Below are 25,660 nucleotides of genomic sequence, written 5' to 3' on the forward strand. Positions count from 1 at the left end.
GTTTTGACCTACTTGTGATGACTTTGCATTAAATGTAATGAAGACTAACTGGATGGAAATGATCAACAGGTCAGGTTGCAACTGAAGGTTTAAGATCCTTCATCAAAGTCTTCGACCTGAAGCATATGGTAGCATACCTGCCAGCGTAATGCTATTACAGTGCTAGCTGTAAGCCGGCACTGTCTGTGTTCTCCCCATGACCACGTCAGTTTCCTCCAGGTGCTCCAGTTCCCTCCCACATTCTGAAGGCACATGCGTTAGGGTTAGTGAGCTGTGAGCTAGCTATGCTGGTACCCGAGGTGCAAGGAAACCCATGGGCTGTCCAGCACGATTCTCACTGATTTGACTTCATGTGATGATGCATTTCACTGTACGCTGCGATGCATATGTGATTTATAAGCCCAATCTAAAAAAATCTTTAATCTTTCGCTTTCACAGATACAGTCTGATTTATCTCCAGATTTTTTTTGTTTTCCTTTTAGATTTCCAGCACCTTCAGTTTATCTTTGTGTTTTATTTGCATTTTATATGCTGCTCTCTGAATCTTTATGAACTCTTTGATCTTACTTTATTCAGAAAGACTCCTTTACTGATTAACTTGCTGATCCTGTTTGGAACAATAATGCCGGGAGGTTTCTAAGCAACACCAGGAATCAGATACAGCACAGTTGATGCAGGGTTCATTCAGGAGATCCGTAAGGCTACAATGCCCACATCTGATGCAAATGACTTGGATATTGGGATGCAGAAAACTACAGTGAGCGGTCAGGTCAGGTCAACAGAAGAGGTCGTTGGCTGCAGTCTACCATCACTGCAGGACTTGCACGTGTCCAGGACAAAGGAACAGGCAGGAAAAATCACTGCAGTCACTAGCCACCCTGCAAAAGATCCCCTCTGGAAAGTGATATAGGAATATTAAAACAAAAACTTCATGCCATCTTAAAAGTTTCTTCCCACAGGCAATTAACCTGATCAACCATTCGCACTGAATGAACACACTCCTCCCCCATCTATTACCTCAGTCACTGCACGGCACTGTAAACACTTTAAACCACTTTTTACTATGCTGTATACATTGCAGATACATGGTGGTATTTATGTAGCTTGGCATATTTTATTCCTTATCTGTACTTTAAACTCTAATTTTATTTTTGTTATTATAATGCCCTGATTAAGATGTCTACTGCTATGCTATGAGGTATTTTATTTTAGCAGCTCTTTGTAAAAGCAGTGAGTCCTGCTGATAGAATGTTTTGGTCTTGGCTAAAGATAAGGTGCCATGTTCTTCAACTTAGGAATGTTGAGTCAGCCAATCAGGGTGGTGGGATGGAGAGAAGAACCGCGAGAGAGCTGGGCATAGAGAGATTTCTGATGGAGAGTAGTCGGGTTCATGGTCTTTTGGCAGAAGATGCAGAGAGAAGTGGATCAGGGAAGACACTTGGAGGATCCTATCGGACTGGAAGATCTTAGTGCAAGGAGTGCTTCACGAGACAAAGGAGCTCAAGAAGGGAAGTTCTACCTGTAATTGGTAATGAAAATTCAGCACCATGAGTTAAGCTACTCCCAGCTACTACAGACATGAGCGTGAATGTTTATGTGCACATTTAGACTGGTTTAATCATAATAAGCCCTTCTACTTTTTTTCTTCTCTTATTAACTGTTTGGTAAAATTGAAATTGATAAATAAACTTTCTTTATAATTTTATGCAGTGTATAATCTGTTACTTCTTGGTGACCAATAATTGTGTATGGGCAGTATTTAAACAGCATTTGCTCAAATCAAGGTTCCTTTAATTGGAATTCCCAATGTTCCTATTTGGTGGAACCCCAAATCATAATGACTCTAAATATATATTGTTTAGAAAGGTGGCCTTCTCACTGCTAAGTCTTGTGGCTGTTAGCAGAATTAGCTGACGAGCCAAGCTGGCATATGAGCTGTTAATTGCAGAATGTTGTTATTTTTTGTGGCATGCTGCCTTCTGACCAACACACCACAGCAAATTTTTAATACATGTAAATGTGCGTTCATGGTGAATAAATATGAACCTTCATCCTGGAGAATGGAATTTCAAAATTTTCCATTGCCACCAATCTTGGATGTATGACAGTGAGGATACTTCCAACGAACAGGATATGCACTCGGTGGCCACTTTAGTGGATGAACCTGCATACCTGCTCGTTAATGCAAATATCTAATCAGACAATCATGTGTCAGCAACTCAATGCATGAAAGCATGCAGATACTGTCAAGAGGTTCAGTTTTTGTTCAGTCCAAACATCAGAATGGGGAAAAATGTGATCTAAGTGAATGATTTTTCATGCCAGATGGGGCGGTTTGAGTATCTCAGAAATTGCTGATCTCCTGGGATTTTCATGCACAACAGTCTCTTAAGAGTTAACAGAGAAAAACGAAAAAACATCCAGTGAGTGACACCTCTACTGCATCGAGTTTCCGTCACTACAACATGAGAGATGGACAGAGATCTAACAGAACGGTTCAATGGATGAGCTACCTTGGCGCCAAAGTTGCATTGGTGAAGCTAAGCTTGCTCCCTTGGTGCAGGGAATATCAATATAATTGTACAAGACTGGCAGGTTTAGAAGAGTCAAACAAGTAAAACTGTCCCCACTGTCTGACGACATGAGGACAATTGGACACAGATTTGCTGATTCTGGCAAAAGATACAGGAAGGGAGATCAGCAAGAACTTTTATGAAGCAAGATGTGAGACTGAGACAGAAGTCACTGAACACAGGGGTGGTAAGATCATAAGACATATGCACGAGCAGAATTAGGCCATTCAGCTCATTGGATATCACCAGTATTCGATTATAGCTGATTTACTATCCCTCGCAATCCAATTTTCCTGCCTTCTCCCGATATCCTTTGACACCCTTACTAATCAAAACTCTATCAACCTCCCCTTTAAATATCCAAAGACTTGGCCTCCACAGACATCTGTGGCTATGAATTTTACAGATTCACCACCCTCAGGCTAAAGAACTTCCTTCTCATTTCTGTTGTAACAGGACGACCTTGTATTCTGAGGCTGTACCGTCTGGTCCTCGACCAGACAGGATGAAAAGTTTTAACAGGAAGCTGCATAGGCACAAAGGAAGTTTCTGTGCATGGGTATGGGGATAGAGGGGGCGAATGGGCTTGACTGGATTTCACCAGCAAGAGGAGGCATGGCATCCTCTGTGTAACAGATTCTAGCATATCATATTCGAAGGAAAAGTTTTCAGCCATTCTCCTTCATACCATTGCTGAATGACATACCAGCTGGAAAACAGTATTAGTCTCCAACTCAAGACCCACCAGGGCCCCTGAAAAATTATATAGCAAAGGCATGAAGAACTGAAGTGTGATGATGAGACATTCAATAAAGTGGGACATGCACCCTGGCATGTACAGTAGGTAATGATGCAGATTTCCAGGATATTCAAAGGAATTGACAGGATGGATTAAGATAAACTTTTCTCCGACAAACAAAAAACCTCAGATGCCAAATTAAAAGGAGAATCTTTTAAAAAAAAATATGGAGAGTGGTATTTATGTAGTGTGAGCTGCCAGAGGAAGTAGTTGAGGCAGATATATTTACAACTTTTAAAAGATCATCATACAGGTGCACAGATGGGAAATGTTTGGAAGAATATAGGCTAAGCACCAGCAAAACAAACATAAGCTTGGATGAGCATCTTGGCCAGCCTGCATGTTTAGTATGACTCTTAGCACATGGATGGGAGGGTATGGTGGGCTATGGCCGAGGTACAAGTAGATGGCACCAGGCAGAATAATAATTTGGTACCGATTAGATGGGCCAAAGGGACTGTTTCCATGCTCTAGGACTCTATAATGCTGGAGATCCTCAGCACATCAGGAAACATATGCGGAAAGAGACACAGTTAAACATTTCAGGTCAACGATCTTTTTATTATAAATATTAGGATGTGTGAGATAAAATGGACAAAGAAGGCAGTGAAGAGAGAAATACTTTGAAACACTGTCATGCATAGGGCTGTGAGTGTATGGAGCAGTCATAAAAAGCAGTAACTGTGAGCACAATGTCCAAATTTGGACATTGAAAGGATTTTCAAGGTAAACATTATAAGAAATGCAAGAAAATGCAAGCAGGAGTCCGACACTTGGCCTCTAAAATCTACTTCCTTAAGCCCTATCACCACAACTGCAGCATTGCAGCCGACAGTAACATGCCGGTGTTCTCTGTCCCGGGCCGGTCTTCGAAGTTGTCTCCAGGTGCAGCCTTTCTCTCTGGTGCATCCTTCCTCTCCCAGGAAAGAGGTCTTTGGGGCTTCTGTTGGCATTTCTGCAGCACTGGGCTTTTGCAGGGTGGGTTTGCTAGTCCCATGCGTAACCCTCTTCCTTTCGCAGCCGGGCTCGGGGTTGTCCACTGAAGAATTTTAAGCTGACCCCTGCCATTCAACATCATGGTTGGTTTGTCCTAGGCCAGTTCTACCTTCACCTCATTTCCTCCATTTTAAAAAAGTTATCAACTTTTTCTTGAAATACTTTCAGTGATCTAGCCTCCACAGCCACCTGAGGCAGAGAATTTATTTACTTAATTTAGAGATACAGCACAGTAACAGACTCTTCCAGACCAATTACACCCAGGTAGCCAATTAACCTACTAAGCTGCTCATCTCTGAAATGTGGGAGGAACCCCTGGAGAAAAGCCACATGGTCACAGGGAGAACGTACAATTTCCTTACAGACAGTGGCAGGACTGCACCTCAGTGGCTCGTGCTATAACACTGTTTATCTAACTGCTACACTACTGCGATACTCCGCCATTCCCCAGATTCACTACCATACACAACAGGAAATTCAGAAGCACCTCAGTTTTAAACGATCTACCTTCTTACCTGGTAACCATAAAACTATAAGACATGGGAGCAGATTTACACCATTCGGCCCATCGAGCCTGCTCCAATATTTCATCAAGGCTGATCCATTTCCTTCTACACCCCATTCTCCTACCTTCTCCCCACCCTGACTAATTAAGAGCCTATCAACCTCTATCTTAAATAACACAATGATTTGGCCTCCACGGCCGCCTGTGGCAACAAATTCCACAGATTCAGCACCCTCTGGCTAAAGAAGTTCCTCCTCATCTCCACTCTAAGTAGTCATCCCTGTAACACTATAGGAAACATTCTCTCCAATCCATTCTAACTAGGCCTTTCAACATTCAATAGGTTTCAATGAGATCCCCCCTCATCCTTCTAACTTCCAGCAATACAGGCCCAGAGGCATCAAATGCTCTTTATACATTAACCCTTGCATTCCCATAATCATTCTCATGACCCTCCCCCGAGCCCTCTCAAATGTCAGCACGTCCTTCCTCAGATAAGGGGCCTAAAACTGCTCTCAGTTTTTCAAGTGTGGCCTCAGAATTACATCCTTGCTTTTATATTCTAGTCCTCTCAAACTGAATGCTAACATTGCATTTGCCTTCCTCACCAACAACTCAACCTGCAAGTTAATCTTTAGGGAATCCTGCACTAGGACTCCCAAGTCTCTTTGCACCTCAGACTTTTCAATTTTCTCTCCTTTTATACTTTACACTTTATTGTCGCCAGATAATTAATACTAGAACGTACAAACATCATAGCGATATTTGATTCTGCGCTTCCCACTCCCTGGATTACAAATCAATAGTAAATATTAAAAATTTAAATTATAAATCATAAATAGAAAATAGAAAAATGGAAAGTAAGGTTGTACAAAAAAAACGGAGGTGCAGGTCTGGATATTTGGAGGGTACGGCCCAGATCCGGGTCAGGATCCGTTCAGCAGCCTTATCACAGTTGGAAAGAAGCTGTTCCCAAATCCGGCCGTACAAGTCTTCAAGCTCCTTAGTCCTCTCCCGGAGGGAAGAGGGATGAAAAGTGCCAACAAATTCCACAGAAAATATTAAATAATCTGTGCTTGTATTTCTTCTACCAAAGTGCATAACCATACAATTCTTAGCCCTGTATTCCTTTTACAAGTTCTTTGCCCATTCTCCTATTCTGCCCAAGTCCTCCTACAGCTTCCCTGCTTCCTCAACACTACCTGCCCTCCACCGTTGTTAGTATTGTCTGCAAACTTGGCCACAAAGCCAACAATTCCACCATCCGAATCATTGACATAAAGCTTAAAAAGAAGTGGTCCCAACACAGACCCCTGCCGAGCACCACATTGGTGCTCTTCATTATGGCCTTGGACTTCACTGTTTACTTGTACTGCACTTTTTTGATAGATTTTACACTTTATTCCATATTGTTACTGTTTTACCTTAATCTAGCTCAATGCACTGTGTGATGATTTGATCTGCACACTCTTTACTATATCTTGGTACATGTGACAATTATAAATTAGACAGCATGTTTCACAAGGATAGCTTAAGCAAGCTAGGGCTTTCCTCGTTGGAGCGAAGGAGGATGAGAGGTGAATTGACAGCGATGATCCATGGCACAGATCAAGTGGACAGCCAGAGACTTCTTCCCAGGACAGAAATTGCTAATACAAGGGGCATAACTTTAAGGTGTTATGGAGGAATGTTAGAGGCAGATTTTTTACTTGCGCGCAGTGGTGGGTACATGGAACGTGCTGCCAGGGGTGTTGGTGATGGAAGCAGATACACTAGGGGTATTTAAGAAACTCTTAGATAGGCACACAGATGAAAAAATAATGGAAGGCTATGTGGGGGAGGGGGAAGGGTCTGATTGATCTTTGATTAATTTAAAGGGTTAGCACAACATCATGGGCCGAAGGGCCTGTACCATTCTCTTTTCTATATAATATCAATATAAAAAACAACATCAGACCATACGGCATAGGAACTCTATCTGGCCCTTCAATATTTAATAGCTATCAAAGCTGTCCTCACTTAAGACTCTCACTAATGGAATCATCTCAAACATGATATAATCCATTAGATATCTAGAGCACGCCCCTGAGGGTGGATCTGTGGATCAAAATAACAGACTCCATCAGTGTTAGGGGTGAATGGCCTTTGTCATTATGCATCTGTCGATTGCCGCATTGAACTGGAAGCCTACCTTGCAGCTTGGTGTCCGGCCCCAGGACGTTCCACTTGGAAGGCAGCACCAAATGTTGCACCTTTAAGGTCAGGTCTTTATCAAGCAGCGTCGCGTCGGCAGATGACATGCGGAAGTTATCCATTATCCGGATCGCATTGAGTGCTTCTTGGGATCCAGCGCTGCTCACCAGAAACCGTGCCATATCGTAGGTGGCGTCTTGCACATACTGGAAATTCTCTTCTGCCAGCACAGAAACGGGAACGCCTTCCTTGGAGGCACACAGTAGGACTTTCACCACCTCACAGCGGTTGTGTGCTGCAAACAGTGAAGAGAAAAAATAATTATGGCAAATACAGCACAGCAGTTAAAGTCATAGAGTCATAGAACAGTACAGCAGAGAAACAGGCCCTTTGGCCCATCTAGTCCATGCTGAACTGTTATTCTGCCTAGCCCCATCAATCTGCATCCAGACCAGAGCCCTCCTTACCTCTCCCATTCACGTACTTATCCAAACTTCTCTTAAATGTTGAAATTGAACCCACATGCACTATTTCCACTAGCAGCTTGTTCCACACTTGCACCACGCTCTGAGCGAAGAAACTCCCATCTAGTTCCCTTTGAATGTTCCATCTTTCACCCTTAGCCTATGACCTCTAGTTCTAGTCTCACCCAAAGGCCTGCTTGCATTTACCTTATCTATATCCCTTGTAATTTTGTATACCTTTATCAAATCTCCCCTCATTTTCCTATGCTCCGGGGGGGGGAGAAATGTCCTAACTTATTCAACCTTTCCTTATAACTCAGGTTTTCAAGTCCCAGCAGCATCCTTGTAAATTTTATCAGTCCTGTTTCAATCTTACTCAGAATCAAAAATCAAGTTTAATAGTACTGAAATATGTCATGATATTTGTTGTTTTATTGCAACAGTACATTGTTAAATCTGTAAATTACAATAAGTATATGTTTAAGAAAATAGGAGATTAAATTAAATAAGCAGTGCAAAAAGAGTGGAGAAAAAAAAACAGAGGTAGTGTTCATGGGTTAATTGTCCATTCAGAAATCTGATGCTGGAAGGGCAGGAGTTGTTCCTGAAATGTTGATTGTGTGTTTTCAGGCTCCTGTACCTCCTCCTTGATGGTAACAATGAGAAGAGGGCAACTCCTGGGTGACGGAGGTCGTCACTGATGGATGCCACCTTTACGAGGCATCGCCTTTTGAAGGTGTCCTGGATGCTGAGGAGCTGGGTGAGTTTACAATTTTCTGCAGCTTTTCATAGTCCAGTGCAGTGGCCCCTCCATACCAGATGGCGATGTAACTAGTTAGAATGACCTCCATGGTTCATCTGTAGAAATTTGCGAGCATCTTTCCCATAAGTAGGTGACCAGAACAGCACACAATACTCAAAATGTGGCCTCACTGAAGCTTTACACAACTTCAAGATAACATACAGAAAATGCTGGAGGAACTCATCAGGGCAGGTGAAGAATGAAGAGATGACATTTTGGGCTGAGACCCTTCATCATGATTCCCAGCATCAGCAGAACTTGTTATGTTCAACATAATATCTTTGTTATTGGAAATATTGGATCTGGTCTGTGCCGGACCCAACTACCATCAGCCAATCTCTTTGGGGTCCAGCACAGGTCAGCCCCATCTGCTTCAGTCAATCTCGCTGACTCATTCCACCTCACCCATGTACTGCAATCAACTGGGGAAATCAATGATTGGACTTCAGGCAGCCAGTTGCTGACTTCCCACCCACCTGTTCGCCCCCTGACAAAACTGTGGAAAAAGCTCTGCCTTCTGTCAAAGCTGTCCAGAATTACAAATGTTTTCAAATTTCTGATAAAAATTTGAAATGATGATAAAAACAGAAACAGAGAATTAAAAATATAAATCTACCTAGTAAAAACTTAAAAGTTAACTGAGGGGATTTTTTTTTCCAAAAATACTAACTCTCCTTTCCCATTTCACTTGCAGAGCACTGAACAAATTAATCTCCAATCCAATTCCAGATCTTACCTGGGAAGCATTGGAGGGACAACTCCCTGACTCCAGTGCTGGACTTCAATAGTGCAAATAACTTACTAGATTTTGAGACTTTGCACTCAGCACAGTGGGAAGCTGTGAAACCTAGGAGGTTCTGCAGCTGAAATTTATGATTCCCATTGAAACTACTGTCTGCAGCTCTGGACAATTCACCACACTGTTTGATGTTTTAAACTCAAATTGTCAAAGGATTCAGAATCATTAAAACCATTAAACATGGCAAATACAACAAAGAAAAAAGTATAATGGGAGTGATTACAAACCAGGTAATGTGGAACAGACACCTGCAGATAAAAGTAGATGAGCTTTTAAACAAACTTTTTCCCCTCTGGCAGATATGATGCAGGGACGGGTTGACAACAGATGCATACAACTAAGGGTTGTGTTTACAATGGAGTTCCCTGACTGCAACTCATTATTTAAACAGTTTGGCAATAAATGCCTTCTCTCTTCAACCTTATATCTTGTGTGAATACATTTCTACATGATCTATATTTAAGTTCTAAAGTTTTCTCTAGCCTTCTATATATGCGCAGTGGAGAATATCCTATCACAAACATGAGAAAGTCTGCAGAAGCTGGAAATCCAAAGCAGCACACACAAAATGTTGGAGGAACTCACTAAGTCAGACAGCATCTGTGGAAAAGAGTAACAGTTGACATTTCGGGCCAAGACCCTTCTTCATGTTTCTTGACTGGTTGATTCATGGCCTGAGATGGAAACATCAAAGCCCAGGAAAGGAAACACCAATGCCTAGGAATGAAAAAGTCTTCCAAAAGTGGTGGATACGGCCCAGTCCATCACAGGCAAAGCCCTCCACGCCATTGAGCATACCTACAAAGAACGTTGTCACAAAAAGGCAACAACCATTGTCAAGGAGCCCGGCCAGCCAGGACGTGGTCTATTTTCACTGCTCCCATTGGAAAGAAGGTACTGGGGCCAAAGCTGCCATACCTCCAAGTTCAGGAACAATTATTGCCCTACAACCATCAGGTTCCTGAACTAACATGGACAACTTCAATCACCTCAACTCAACTGGTCCCACAATCTATGGACTCACTTTCAATGACTCTACAAATGCATGTTCTCAGTATTATTCATCTACTTTTTTCGCATTTGCAGCGTGTCTTCTTTTGCACATTGGTTGTTTGTCAGTCTTTGTGTCTAGCTTTTCATGGATTCTATTGTATTTCTTTGTTCTACTGCAAAAGAAATGAACCTCAGGGTGCTATATGGTAAAATATAAGTATTTGATCCTGAATTTACTTTGAACTTCGAAAGTTGCAGTCAAAACACACTGAGGCATGACGTCTGCATCTTTGATGAACTTTTGCATGTCACCGATGTTAATCTTGTGCATTCAGCCAACATGTCTGAAGCCAACTCACATTAATAGAGTAAATGGCATCGTATCAGCAAACTAAATGTTATATGATTGCATTCTGTTAATACTGAAACTGGTGGTAAGCAAGGATAAAACAGCACATCGCCCCAAGATCAAGCCAAAGAGCAATGACAAACTTAATGGACCAAATGGCCTAATTCTGCTATGTCTTATAGACAAAGGATTGTGAATGAATTTACTTCACTTCAGAGAAGAAATGATAATATTTGTTTTCAAAAACAACACAGCAGATATTTGTGATCTGTTATACTAACAGGGGAATTTATATATTTCCTGGCTCAACAATCAATGTTCGGTTACTGTAAATCTGCAATTATTGCATCATCCGCTAGTAGAATTATATTTTCCAGGATCTTGGAACTGCAATGGTTATTTCTTTCCCTTTTTCTTTCCTTCTATGACAGAGAATTTAGAACCAACACCAGATATAAGTGAAGCAATTTTCCTGTTTCACTTTTCTATCACTCAACAATAATTCCCAGCCCTTCACCTAGAAAACTGAGCAATGCAATGACAAAAGGGATACACATGGGAAACGTTATTCTGTATTCATTGGGCACATGGACACCATTGACAAGGCTCCCACTTTCCACTTGACGTGGTGAGTTTTGCTGCCTCAAATCTCCAGAGGACTGGGTTTGATGCCGACCTCAGATGCTGTCTGTCTGGAGTTTGTACGTTCTTCCCTGACTGCATGGGTTTGCCCTCAGCTGCTCTGGTTTCCTACCAGTCCCAAATGCATGATGGTTAATAGGTTGCTGGGGATAACTTCCATTATAGGTGAGTGGCAGGAAATTATCAGGTCGCTCAGAGGTGCCACTGGAAAGATTTAAAGGTCAGTTTTATTTGTGGTGTTTATATCAAAACATACAATGAAAGAAGGATCTTCCTGAAGATTGTTCTTGGCCCAAAATGTCGAATGTTTACTCTTTTCCATAGACAGTGCTCGACCTGCTGAGTTTCTCCAGTATTCTGTGTATGTTGCTTTGGATTTCAGGCAGACTTTCTCGTCTTTTGTGATATAATACAATGAAAACATGCTGTTTGAGTCTAATCAAGTCAGTAACGATTGTGTCGGAATGCTTCTGGTGCCAACATAGCATGCCCAGAACTTGCTAATCTGTACGTCTTTGCAACGTGAAAGGAAACTGGAGCACCTGGAGGAAACCCACCTGGTCATGGGGAGAACGTACAAACTCATTATGGACAGCGGCAGAATCAAACGTCAATCAGTGATTCATTGGTGCTTTAAAGTAATTGCCCTAGTGATAAGCTGAGGCACCCAAAGAAGAGGGGGAACCAGCAATGCTTAACATGCTTGATCGTTGCATGCTCAACAACTGTCAGTCAAGTTACATCAAGACCTCACAAGCAGGAGCACCAGGAATCCAGTCATTTTCCAGTAGTTTACATGAAGTGAAATAAAATTTCTACAAACCAGACCAAATGACCATTTGAAAGTACATTTCCTAAAGACCCTTCAAAAACTAAATGTTCTGGGATATTTCAAAAGGTTCATGAATATTATAAAGAATTGTCTCTTTCTGTGGTTAAGCTTCTCATTGTTTAATGTACATCTGCAGGAGGAAAAAAGTGAATAAGGGTTAATATGGTCACAAGGTCGAGGAGTTTCATTAGCCAGCGGGGGTGAGTCAGTGGAATTCATTGCCATAAAGCAGAGGTTGATAGATTCTTGATTAGTAAGGGTATCAAAGATTATGGGGAGAAGGCAGGAGAATGAGATTGAGAGGGGTAATGATCGAATGGCAGAGCAGACTCAATGGGCTAAATGCCCTAATTCTGCTCCTCTTATGCGGAGGTCGAAAAGGTCTTCAAGTTGGTTTCCTTTCAACTTTGTCCAGAGCCAGAACATGAAGATTGATTTCTTTGCATTGGAAATCCCTTTTACACACCTCCTGACTGCAGGATATGTTTCACTGCGACAATACCAACACCCAGTGGGACAGTGACCCCTTGGTAAACTACCACAAGGCAAAATGACCAGCTTCATCCCAAAGGCGATCAACTGGAAAGCGCATCCACTTCCCACTCATCAGTCTGAGGGTGTCAGTTTGCAGTAGAGTGTGAAGCCAATGTCTGCCTTGCATTCTATCATATAAATCAATGACTATGTAAGACATGGGAGCAGAATTAGGCCACTTGACCCATTGAGTCTACTCCGCCATTGCATCATGGCTGATTTATTTTCCATCTCAACTCATTCTGCTGCCTTCTACCCATTACATTTGACGTCCTTACTAAACAAGAACCTATCAACCTCTGCTTTAAATATACCCAGTGACTTGGCCTCCACAGCCGTCTGTGTAACTGAATTCCACAGATTCACCACCCTCTACTGAAGAATTCCTCCTAATCTCTGTTCTAAACAAACATTCTTGTATGCAGAGGCTGTGCCCTCTGGTCCTAGACTCTCCCAATTTGAAAAAAATAAGCAGGGAACAGGGAGAGTTAGAAATAAAACTTTCACTCACACAACTTATTCAGTGGACAGCACATTCAATGGTTTGAGAAATAAATCAGCATTTCTCCCTAGCTTGAATGGAGATAGTAAAGTTCATCTAGGACTCTGCAGAGGGTTGCTATATTGACCACATTTTCCTCAGCTTAAAGGAAAATTAAGGCCTGACCATTAGCCAATGACAACTACACGCAGACCCAAGGGAGAGCCTTCATCGGATTGGGCAATAGTGTTCCACTCCCTTCACTATCCAGTAGACTGGAACTGCCCACATTTCACATCAATATACTTCATAATGACAATTCAGCAACCACTCGGCCCATCAAGTCTATGTCAGCTTTCAGAGCAATCAGTTTCTCCAATTATTCCCTTCCAACCTATTATCTCACCCACTGACAGCAAATACCAAAGTCCCTCGATTTTTCCACTGGCCACCTGCACAAAGTGCAATATTAAAGTACATATATTATCAAAGTATGTATACTTTATACAAACTTGAGATTCATTTCCTCACAGGCAGCCACCAAAGAAAGAAACCAAATAAACCCCATTTAAAAAATACCAGCAAGCACAACCCATGCAAACAATAAGCAAGCACAAATAGCATTCAGAACTGAAGTTTACGAAAGTGAGTCCACAGACATGAAGCCAGGCATCACTGTAGCCAATTCAGGAGTAGGCCACAGCCTCAGTTATAGTGGTCAATTAACCTAGCAACCAGCATGTCTTTGGGGAACTGGAGCAAGGTGGGGGGGGGGCGGTGGGAGGGATAAAGACTCATACAGCCATGGGGGTGTGTGTGCAAAACTAGTCGTAGTAGAAGTCATAATGTGATCATTTGAGTCAAGTATAATGTTTTCCAAATGGGTTGTCTGTCAGTGGGTTCTCAGGTGATTGTAGAGGCCAATCCAGGATCTACATATTTTGGTGCAGTGTGGGCAAGAGTAATTGGTGGCTATGGGTTATGGGTCAATGACAGGATTGAACCCCAATCACTGGATTACTGAGGCTGGTGCCCTGTCTGCAACACCACCATGTCATTTGACACTTGAGTAATGACAACCTAGGCTGCATGACTGTCAAAATCATATTCCATAAGGGCGGTTGGATCACTCAGGAACAGAAGTTAAAATTTAATAACAAGAAACAAAAACAGAAAGAGTCAGAATTTAATTAGTCAAATTGAAAAAGCATGTAATGTTCTGGTGAAGGCACTTTGCCGTTTAAATGATTCCCAGTCCTCCGCTAGACTTAGTTGCTAAGCAGGGGAGTCGCTTTCCAACTGGGAAAGAGCATAAAACACAAACAAGGTCCTTTGTGTCACTGTTAGTGGTAACCAGTAAGGCACACAGACTTGGGAATGAAATAATGCGGAAAGAGGCAGAGTCCTAAAAAGTGGAGGGGGGGGGGCGTATAGAAAGGGTGAAGGGCAAACTGGAGCAAGAGAAAAGTAAGGAGGTGGAGAGCTTAGGAATATCCATATGTGGGGTGGAGGTGTTGGGGCATCTATGGGTGCAGGAGGAAAGGGGGCAGGAACAAAGATAAACTAAGATTAGTTTCTTATATGTCACGTGTACATCAAAAGATACAGTTGTAGATTTTTGCAAATAAAACAGCCTGAGGCATTTTAGGCTTAAGGAAAACCGTAACAACTCTTTTATTGTCCTCTCAAACACTGAACACAAAGCACGGTGACATAACTTCACCGAATTACGTCATCACGTCAGACCAGCCTCTTAAAGTGAACCCCAACTCAGTGTTGGTGGTTGTGAATTGTGTACTTTTCCACCAATTACATTACCCTACACAGTGAAATGCATTGTTTGTGTCAAATAATACAGGAGAGGATTGTGCTGGACAATTATTGCCACACTCCTAGGACCAATATAGCTAGCCTACAACTCACTTAACCCCTAACCCATCCGCCTTTGGGAAGAAACTGGAGCAACCAGCAGAAATTCACGCTGACACGTGGAGAATGTACAAACTCCTAATAGGCATTGACGGGAATTGAACCCTGATTGGTGATCACTGATGGTGTAATTGCATCACTCTAACCATTACGCTACCATGGCCACAAGCAGAAAGTGGGTACAGGAGGCAGGAAAAGTGCGACATGAGTACCTGGGGGCAGGTGGAGATGACTGGGGGTTGGGGTGACAATCACAGGAGCAAGGAAAGGACAGGAGAAAAATTAAACACTTTGTTGACAAGGAAGTCTATTTATACCAATGACATTTTAAAAATTAACATATCAGTGTTAAGCTCCTAACTGAAGACAAATTTTCCATCAACTGCAGCATTATTCTACAGTTTGGCAATATAACAATGAGGCTGTAGTTTTTGTTACATATTCTTTTTAAATATTACTGATTGTATTGATCAATCTATGAGCCATGTGAGTGAATTTAAAAAAAAACAGCATGTGTATTTAGGAGTATGGACTATTCCCAGAGTGCATCTGCGAGCCAGACACCAGATACTGCACAGTTGCCGTGGTAAGCTATTACTTTCAGAGCAAATGCCGAGCTGCCATATCGAAAAAAAAGCTTCATGCTGGGATTTAGAGACCTCTGGATTGCGTGTGATTGAGTGGATGGGTACAGATGGGGTATGAGGTCAACAGATTCTGTAGTTGAATAGAAATTTTACAACACTGAAGTATTAACCGAGAATGAAAAGTACTGGACTTCTGAATGTTGTCTACAAGCTCATGTGCCAGTATAATTTCAACTGTAAAGGAGGGAAACATGGCCGACAGTTTGCAAATGTAAAGCAGCAACAAGATAACACCAATTCTGTGATTTTGGTTTATTGGCATTAAAGGAATCAGGTGATGAGTTGGAAGGCAAGGCACATCACAGCAGTTCACTCAAAAATTATCTATTTAAAGAGGAGGCCGATGAGGAAATATAACGGTTACACCCAATGAAAGCAAAAGGAATCTGCCAGAAAATGCAACAAGTGAAGAACAGGAAATGGTGTAATGACAATCAATTTCCCTCAGTGGGAATGTCACCGAACCTGGAATTACACAATTATTCCTACATTGTCTATTCATAACGCCAACTTATAGAGCAGAAATTCCATTCTTTAAATTTAGAGATACAGCATGTTACCAGATCTTTCCAACACAACGAGCCGGTGCCACCCAATTATACCCATGTGACCAATTAACCTACTAGCTCATTTGTCTTTGGAAAGTGGCAGGAAATTGCACCACCCGTAGGAAACCCATGTGGTCACAGGGAGAACATACATCCTCCTTACAGACAAGCAGCAGAATTCAACCTAGGCCACTGCTGCTTTAAGAGTATTATGCTAACTGCTACATTAAGGTGCCACCTCAAATTCTATATGTAAACATGGTATTTGTTTTGTTATTAATGATAAGGTTGCTCCAACCAGTAACATGGTCCTCTAATAACAGGTCTTGTTTTGATTAGTTGACACTATGTTGCAGGAATATGGAGGAGATACAGAGACTTAGAAATTTTGGGGGGTGGAGGGTGGGGATGTGGAGCAAATGTAGTGACCAAGGGTACATAAACATGTCCTGGAGGTAGAAAGATGTACAACACTCTGCTTGAAGAATTCAGCAGCATCTGTGGAAGAAAAGGAATTGGCATATCAGGTCAAAACCTCAAGAAGGTCTATAACTGGCCTGAGCCATTCACGACAAGTACTAGCTTAAAAATAAATTACACCCTGACAAAAATTAATAAATGGGAATCAATATGTTTTCAAAATATCTAGGAGTAATATTCAATTATACTGTTAAATAAAAAGCCAAGCAGGGTCAGATCAGATGCACTTCCCCCAATTTCACTCCGCAACTCTTTTTTCAGTTTTCTCTGGAGCATAGAAGGTTGAGGGGTGACAATATCTTCCAATCGTTAGGTGCTGTGTTGTGCAACGTGGGCAATCCTGGTCTTTCCACATCCATGATTGTTCTTGGCAAGTTTTTCTACAGAAGTGGTTTACCTTTGCCACCTTCTGGGCAGTGTCTCCAAAAGATGGGTGACCCGAGCCATTATCCGTGCTCTTCAGAGATTGTCTGCCTGGTGTCAGTGGTCACATAACCAGGACTTGTGATCTGCACCAGCTGCTCATATGACCATCCATCACCTGCTCCCATGGCTTCACGTGATCCTGATTGGGGGGCTAAGCAGGTGCTATACCTTGCCCAAGGGTGACCTGCAGGCTAGCGGAGGGAAGGAGCACCTTACACCTCCTTTGGTAGAGATGCATCTCTTCCCCATCACCGATTTGTGTATGTATTACTTTAAATGAAGGAAGGTTTCTACATATTATTAATTAGGGATTCATTCAAAAATAATCTGATTTACATTTTATATTAATTTTGCTTTCAAGATGTGGCTTGATTTCCTGAACATTATTTTCAAAATAGCTTCCTGTTGCTTTGGTGAGAAGAGGTTTCAAGTGCTTGCCTGTCCTCATCTTGGTCTTCAGGAAAGTGTGGCCAATGGGTCACAGCAGAAACCATTATAACAACTTCCAGCTGTAAAAAAATACTTAAACAGTATACCAATTTGCCACATTAGACAAGGCTGTGATGGACAATGACAGCTCATGTAAAGTATCAAAATACTTTTCAAGGTAATCCAAAGTAGTGAAATGCCAAAGGTTACTGGTGAAAGCACTTTGTAGGTTAGAAGAAGGTTCATCACACACCACTGAGATCATAATCACAGTTGAGATACCAGTCAATGGTGCATTGTGCTGCTGGTATTTAAACAATTTTATACATAATGATTTTCCTTCAAGCTTTTTCCCTGTTCCTGATCGGTCTCCTGCCAAATTATCCTGGTTCATTTCATTTTCACTAAAACTTGGTTTATTTCTATTTAGCATTCTACCCTATCTAGAAGAACTCTGTTTATAACTAGATATCGTGCAACGATCTCCCACATGTTGACAACAGCCTTTTGCTGGCTGCAGCTTCCATCTCCAGGAGAAAATCCTCCCTGGGGTCACGCAGCACAATCAATGTACGTAAGCTATCAGATCTATTTATATTTATTATGCTTTTTTATTATTATTATGGTCTTTATCTGATTGTGTTTTTCTTCCTGCTGCTGCATCAGATCTGGAGTAACAATAAGTTTTCCTGACAGCAGACTCCACTGCGGCAGATGGGAAGGCTCAACAATGGTAGTTAAAACTGCCCAACGCATCACCAGCATTGGCCTACCTGCCATCAAGGATATTTATACAGAAAGGTGCCGGAAAACAGAGAGCAATGTCATGAAGCATCCCACTGAGCCTGCCCGTGGACTGGTTGTCACACTTTCATCAAGGAAGAGACCAGGCAGCATCCACATCAGAACCACCAGACTCTAAAACAGTCCTGTTTTAAATTATAATTATTCAATTATAATTTGAATAATTTGTACACTGTATAACTAAATTATATAGTTAATGATAAACACAAGAAAGTTTGCAGATGCTGGAAATGCAGAGCAACACACACAAAATGCTGGAGGAACTCAGCAGGTCAGGCAGCATCCATGGAAATTAATAAACAGGCGACGTTTCGGGCCGAGAACCTCCTTCCAGACTAGAAAGAGGGGAGGTGCCAGAATAAAAAGGTGGGGGGAGGGGAAGGAGGCAAGCTGGAAGGTGGTAGGTGAAGCCAGGGGGTGGGAAAGGTCAAAGGGCTGGAGAAGAACGAATCTGATTGGAGAGGAGAGTGGACAACAGGAGAATGGGAAGGAAGGGAGGACCCAGGGAAGTAACAGGCACGTGAGAAGAGGTGAAAGGTCAGAGTGGGGAATAGAAAGCAGGGGTGGTGGGTATTTGTTTATCAGGAAGGGAAATCAATACTCATGCCATCAGTTTAGAGACCATCCAGATGCAATACAAGCTGTTGATCCTCCACCCTGAGTGGGGCCTCATGGTGGCACAAGAGGAGGCCATGGACTGACGTGTTGGAACGGGAATGGGAATCGGAAGTCCCACTTGTAGTGGATGGTGCGGTGGTGCTTAAGGAAGTGGTCTCCCAATTTACGACGGGTCTCACCAATGTAGAGGGGCTGCAGCCGGAGCACTGGAGTTGATGGTTGTTCCTCTCCAGGCCAGTAGTTACCATATTGCTTTGGGGAGCTAATTGTGTAACACTGTTTTGGCCTTTAATATATACCACTGTTGTCAGTCGATGCAAGGGCTGCGTTTGGGGGCAGACTTGAAGAAAATAAATCTACTTCCTAAACAACAAAACTAAGAGGTGACCCTTGCATACCAAGATTGAACACCCAGATACTGTCATGGAAGTCAATTACAATCCAGCCTGCATTAAAGGTCAAGGAAAGTTCAGCACTGCCCAAATTCCATTCACACACCTCCTTGTAAAAACAGTCTCATCACTTGGGTGAATAGCATTATTCAGTATAATAAAATTATACACACAGGCCAAAGCCAAAAGAACAGCTTGAGCATAAAAATTATAAATTAGTGAAGTACTATTACTTGACTTTTTCCTCATTTTGAAAATGTATGCAAAAGCTTAAGCATCCACAATTGGTAGTTTGGTCTTCTATTTCAATTCAGTTCAATGCTGACCTTGACCGTATTCTAAATGTCAATCTTCTGGAGTATACTTTATTATTTGTTAATTTATTTGCGGTAATACAGGTTGAGTACCACTTAGACAAAATGCCTGGGGCTGGAGTTTTTCCAGATTTTATCGGATTTTGGAATATATAATGAGATAGCTTGGGATCGTCATCATTTCCGACTGAGTTTCTGTGCTACCGGTAAGCAGTCCTTGTCTTACACTTGTTCATTTCACATATGTACTTAACAGTAAAGATTATTACACACCATTAATATAATGAGAACAGAAGCAGCACAGCGGCTTCAGGAGAATACCTGAGTCAGCTGCTGAACAGCAACAAGCAACAGTAGGCTTTCAGTCTCCACCTACGATACCGTGTTTTCATTAAAAGATTGCAGGACATAGTATTTGTTTTTTTAAAACTTTTTTCAGGTTTTATGCAAGGTATAAAAACAGTCGGCATGGTAGACTTGTTCTGGTGTTAGACTTTCATCAGCGACGATATTCACCAACTCATCAATCCATCGCTGCCTCCTACCAAGCAGCCAATGCTCTAACTACGTTAGTAACTTTCCTGTAATACAGGTCGACCTTCACTAACCCGGCACCGTTGGGACCTGAGGAGTGCCGGATTAGTAAAAATGCCGAATTACAGAAGGATCACATTAAGCATAATCAGTGCCATTTTATCAAAGGAACCGGATTACAGATAGTCGGATTAGTGAAGGTCAACCTGTACCATGGACTCTTAACTTGGTAAGCAGCCTCATGTGTGGCACCTTGTCAAATGCCTTCTGAAAGTCCAGATATACATCTGCTGCATCTCCTTTATCTATCCTATGTGTAATCTCCCCAAAGAATTCCAACAGGTTCATCAGGCAAGATTTTCCCTTCAGGAAACCATGCTGGCTTTGTTCTATCTTGTCATGTGTCACTAAGTACTCCATAACCTCATCCTTAACAATTGGCTCCAACATATTCCCAACCACTGAGGTCAGGCTAACTGGTCTATCATCTCCTTTCCGTTGCTTTCCTCCTTTCTTAAAGAGTGGAGTGACATTTGCAATTTCCCAGTCCTCTTACAAAATGCAAGAGTCCAATGATTTTTGAAAGACCATTATTAATATCTCCACAATTTCTTCTGCTACCACTTTCAGAACCCTGGGGTGCTGTTCATCTGGTCTGGGTGACTTATGCACGCATTAGTCTTTCAGCTTTTTGAGCATGTTCTCCCTTGTAATAGTAACTGTACTCACTTCCCTCCTCTCACACCATTCAACATCTGGCACACTGCTAGTGTCTTCCACAGTGATGCAAAGTACTCATTTAGTTCATGTGCCATTCCCTTATCCCCTGTTATTAATTCTCCAGCCTTATTTTCTAGCGGTCCTATATCTACTCTCATTTCTCTTTTATTTTTTCCATACTTGAAAAAGCTTTTACTATCCACTTTGATATTGTTTGCTAGCTTGCTTTTTCATATTTCATCTTTTCCCCTCCTAATGATTTTTTTAGTTGCTCTCTGTAGGTTTTTAAAAGCTTTCCAATCCTCTATCCATAACCCATAATGAATTACGTAAACAAAGAGTGCTTGATCAAACTCTATATTTGCAATATTATACAAATATTATTGAAATATTCAGTACACAATACTCCTCCTTGCTTGGCTATAAACTACAACTCAATATAGAAAATGAACAAGTATAATGTTTTTGTGTTACTTATTTAATTGGGTTAAATTGGGTTAATATTTTAGGACACATTTATACAGAAATACAGAAAATTCTACAGGGTTCACAAACTTTCTAGCTCCACTTCATCTGTCTTTGCTTCATAGAAAATAATCACATTTCTTCCACATGAAATGTCTCACTCTTGGTACCAAGTTGGCAGACCTCCTCTGCAACCTCTGCAAAGTCTGGCCAACAGAATTGAATGCAACAATCTCTTGCCAAGGACAAGCCAGTGATTTATAAAAAGACTGGCGCAACTTTCTTGTTTAGGATTCAATGCGCCCATTTATAGGGTTATTTGTTTTTTTTTAAAAGAAGGCTCAGTAAACTTGGACTACTAGTTCAAAGATGTTTACATCTGAATTGCCAGGTCTTTTTTATTTTATTTATTCACAGGTTGTGAACAGTGGGGTCAGCAAGGCAGCATTTATTCAGAATTCCTGAATTACTCCCGAAATTGATGCCTTTCTACACTATTTGACAGCCAGCCAAACGGCTGATTCTGAAGTTACACATAAGTCAAACCACGTAAATATAGCAGATTACGTTCCTTAATAGTCACAGGCAAACCAATTTATTAAAACCAACAACTGAGCTTCCTTGTTATGCAACTTTCTTTTTCCAGATTTACTAAATAACTCGAATTTACTAAATTTAAATTAAATTCGCAAGTAATCTTGGTGGGACAAATTGCCTGATTCTACTCCTATATCTTATGGCTTTAATTGCCTAACTGTGAGGCTGGGACAAGAAACAATGGGCCATCTGGCCTTTCGAGCCATTAAGATCCACATTTTCAGTCTCAGTGCTTTTCCCTGCACTTTCCTTTGATCGCTCTCTAATCTTCCTCATTAACCTGCTGACCTTGTTTACAATTCATCCACACCTTAGCTTAGAAACTCCCTTTGTCACGTCCCTATCCCAGCCTCTCTGCAAGTCAGAACTTACTTTTCCTCTCCTTCCCAGTTCTAATGAACGGCTCTCAACCCAAAATGCTAACTCTTTCACCTTCCACAGGTGCTGCCTAACCTACTTCCCTGCACTGTCTGAATCTGATCTCAGATTCAGACTTATTTATCCTATGTTGAGCCAAACACAGAGTGAAATGCATCATTTGTGTTAACAACCAGCACACCAAAGAATGTGCTGGGTGCAAGCCTACACATGTTGCCATATATTTTAGTGCCAACACTGCATGACCACAGTGTTCAGCAGAACAACACAAGCAACAAAAACAAGACAGGAACAGTAAAACAAGCCCCTTTTCCATCCCTCCTTCCCCCCTACACAGGCCGTCAAGTGCAGAACAGGTTTCCTCTAGACCTCCTTTTCTTGTCCTGGGCTTCTGCAAGTATTTTGCTTTCCCCCGCCCCACCCTCTCAATTTTATTAACCCTTGAATCTTCATAAGGAACAGAAATTTAGTGATCCAATTTTGAACGAAGTCAACATCTGAGCTTCCACAGTCCTCTACTGTGGAGAACACTTAAGGTTACACCATCATTCCCTTATTGTTTGGATCAAAAGTTCAGGTTGTAAAACTGCACTCATTAATTTATACATCGCCCCTACCCCCATTATCCACATAAGTACATGACTTTTTTTTTTAGATTGTTCTATCAACACTGCATCTCCCAACATCATGTTCACATCTTTGAGTTTGGTGACTAGACTGGATTACCAGAGAAGCAAAAAAATACTGTTGATGCTGAATATCCGAAATAAAAATACCAAGTGTTGGAAATACACAGGAAGCATATGCAGAGACACAAAGATGCTTCAAATTGATGATTTGCCAACAGCAATCTGAAACATCATCTATTTCAGTCTATACACACACACACACACAATCTGACCCAAAGAAACAGAAGGTGACCACTTGGTTCCTAGAACTTGCCCCACCTTTTTAGATCAAGGCTAATCTTCTATCTTGTCCCCATTTTGTTCTTTGTACCTGTATAGCCCTCAATTCCAAATTTCTAGAAATCCATTAATTGCAGATGGGTGGCAGGGTGGAGATTTGTCTCTACCAAAGGAGGTATAATAAAAAAAGGAATAACCAGAAACATATATAACATGAACTGCAGAGTCCAGTCCACATAGTGTGTCATTTAAACCTCGCCCAAGACCTTGGGATCATCCTCTGGCAGCGGCGAGAGAGGGGTAGAGAGACTGGTTAAACAAAGACAACTTCAAACAATTTCAAAGAGTATATATCTTTTTATTGTGTGATGTACATAGTTGCTTGTGAGCATCAAAGACTGATGGCAGATTGACTTCCACCCTCATTGCCTGCAGTATAAAACAGAAACTGTAGGTGCCACGTACTTCTCTCTACAGGCTGGTGTTACTTATCACAACACTGCAAACTGTACAAACTGGGCTGATGGAATATTAATTCAAAATTTAAAACTCCACTTCTTTACATACTTCTGCCTTCCAGAAAATTGAGAGCAGCAGTAGCTGCAATAGTTTGCACACAGAGACTAAACTGGATGCACTTAAGAAGTGAAAGGCAGTAAAAAATCATAAGAAGTTTGTAAATTTTAGGAGTGAATTGCCCTGCGGCAAAACTTCGCACACTATGAATGTAATTTTTTATCACATTCAAACAGGGATTTTCAAAGCCCATTTCGACTGATTACCCAGATATATTTTGGGATGGAGATACCTATCAAAGGAGGTTTAAGCCGCTTGTTCTGTCCAGTAGCCTGCAGGTCACCCTTGGGCAAGGTGTAGCACCAGTCACAGTCATGGGCAGCCATGGTAGTAGTGGCAGCTGGTGCTTATCACAAGTCCCGGTTATGCGACCACTGGCGCCAGGCAGACAATCTCTGAAGAGTATCGATAATGGCTGGGGTCACCCGTCTTGTAAAAGACACTGCCCAGAAGGTGGCAACGGCAAACCACTTCTGTGGAATTTGCTGAGAATAATCGTGTTCATGGACCATGATGGCCTAACCTCATTAGACACAGCACCTAATGATGATGATATTTTGGATGGATCTCTAAATAGAGATCCTCCACAATTTTCTGACTCCAGTTTAGGTCCGGAGATGTACATTGATAGATACTGATGAAGACTTGCAAAGAGAACTAACACTACATTGTTAGTAGAGTGTTCTATGATCATTCACTAAAAAGAGCTTTCATTTACACAGTACTTTTAACGTAGCACAAATTTCTCAAGGCAATTCTGAATGGTAATATACTGATACAAGTACATATTACAAAATTACATTTTACGAACAGTTTTCAGTCACAGAGTAATACAGCACAGAAACAGACCACACACTCATCCCAAATCAAACGTGCCGATCAAAGTGCCCACTTATCATCATTATGTGCTGCATTGTATGTCATGGACGATCATGGTCTTCCATCTGTCTTTGATCTGATGCTGTTGTCCTAAACTCTCCATTATCCATGACCATGATTGTTATTGTTGATGCTATCATCACTATTTATTCCCCCCGTGACGGAGAGGGCTGGGGATTTGAAGTTATCGTTGCTGTTTTTTTTGTGAGGGTGGGGGCTGGGGCTTTGGGGTTTTTGGGAGTGTGGGTGATCTGTTCGTTCTTTGTATGAGGGAGGGGGTGGAGGGTTTTAGAGTTTTGGGGTTTGCAAGTTTTGTTTCCTTTCCTTTTCTGTATCCGGGGTGGGGGGCGGGGAGTGATGGCTTTTCTTTTCAACAACTCCCAAGGTTTTTCTGTATTTTATGGCTATCTGGAGAAGACGAACATCAGAGTTGTATTGTACATACATACTTTGACAAAAAAATGAACCTTTGACTGTTCTTGGCAAATTTTTCTACAGAAGTAGCTTGCTTTACCTTCTTTTGGGCACTGTCTTTATAAGACACGTGATCTTAGCCATTACCAATACTCTTCAGGGATTGTCTGTCTGGTGTCAGTGTCGTATAACTGGGACTTCTGATATGCACCAACTGCTCATATGACCATGCACCACCTACTCCCATGGTTTCACATGACCCCGATCGGGGGTCTAAGCCAGTGCCACACCTTGCCCAAGGGTGACTTGCAGGATAGCAGAGGGAAAGAGCAAGGAGCAACTTACATCTCCTTTGGTAGAGACAGATCTCCACCCTACCATCTATATTAGTTCCATTTACCCTCATTTGGCCATATCCCTATAAACCTCACACTCAATGTTTTAGGAAAGCGTCTTCCCCACTGCTATTATGTTTTTCAACTTCAGAACATTAAAAGGAAAATACGCGAGTCCGCGAATGCGGGTTTAACTTCGAGTTTACTTTAAGCAAGGTGCCCTCGTATCACACGGAAGCGTGATGACATATGCAATACATGCATTCGTACATATAACCCATTCATGAATTACTTAAAGAAACAAG

General features: G+C 41.7%; 1 protein-coding gene across 5 annotated transcripts in view; it reads right to left on the reverse strand.

Annotated features, from left to right (window-relative positions):
- The window catches only part of akap13 (A-kinase anchoring protein 13), a 561,754-nt gene that overhangs the window by 357,145 nt on the left and 178,949 nt on the right, over positions 1-25,660 (reverse strand). For all 5 annotated transcript variants that reach the window (XM_072278084.1, XM_072278087.1, XM_072278081.1 and 2 more), the window contains one exon: positions 7,065-7,361. In XM_072278084.1, the coding sequence (XP_072134185.1) occupies positions 7,065-7,361 (297 nt within the window). The remainder of the gene's footprint in view (positions 1-7,064; positions 7,362-25,660) is intronic.

This window comes from Mobula birostris, chromosome 14 (genome assembly GCF_030028105.1).
Source record: "Mobula birostris isolate sMobBir1 chromosome 14, sMobBir1.hap1, whole genome shotgun sequence".
Taxonomy (NCBI): domain Eukaryota; kingdom Metazoa; phylum Chordata; class Chondrichthyes; order Myliobatiformes; family Myliobatidae; genus Mobula; species Mobula birostris.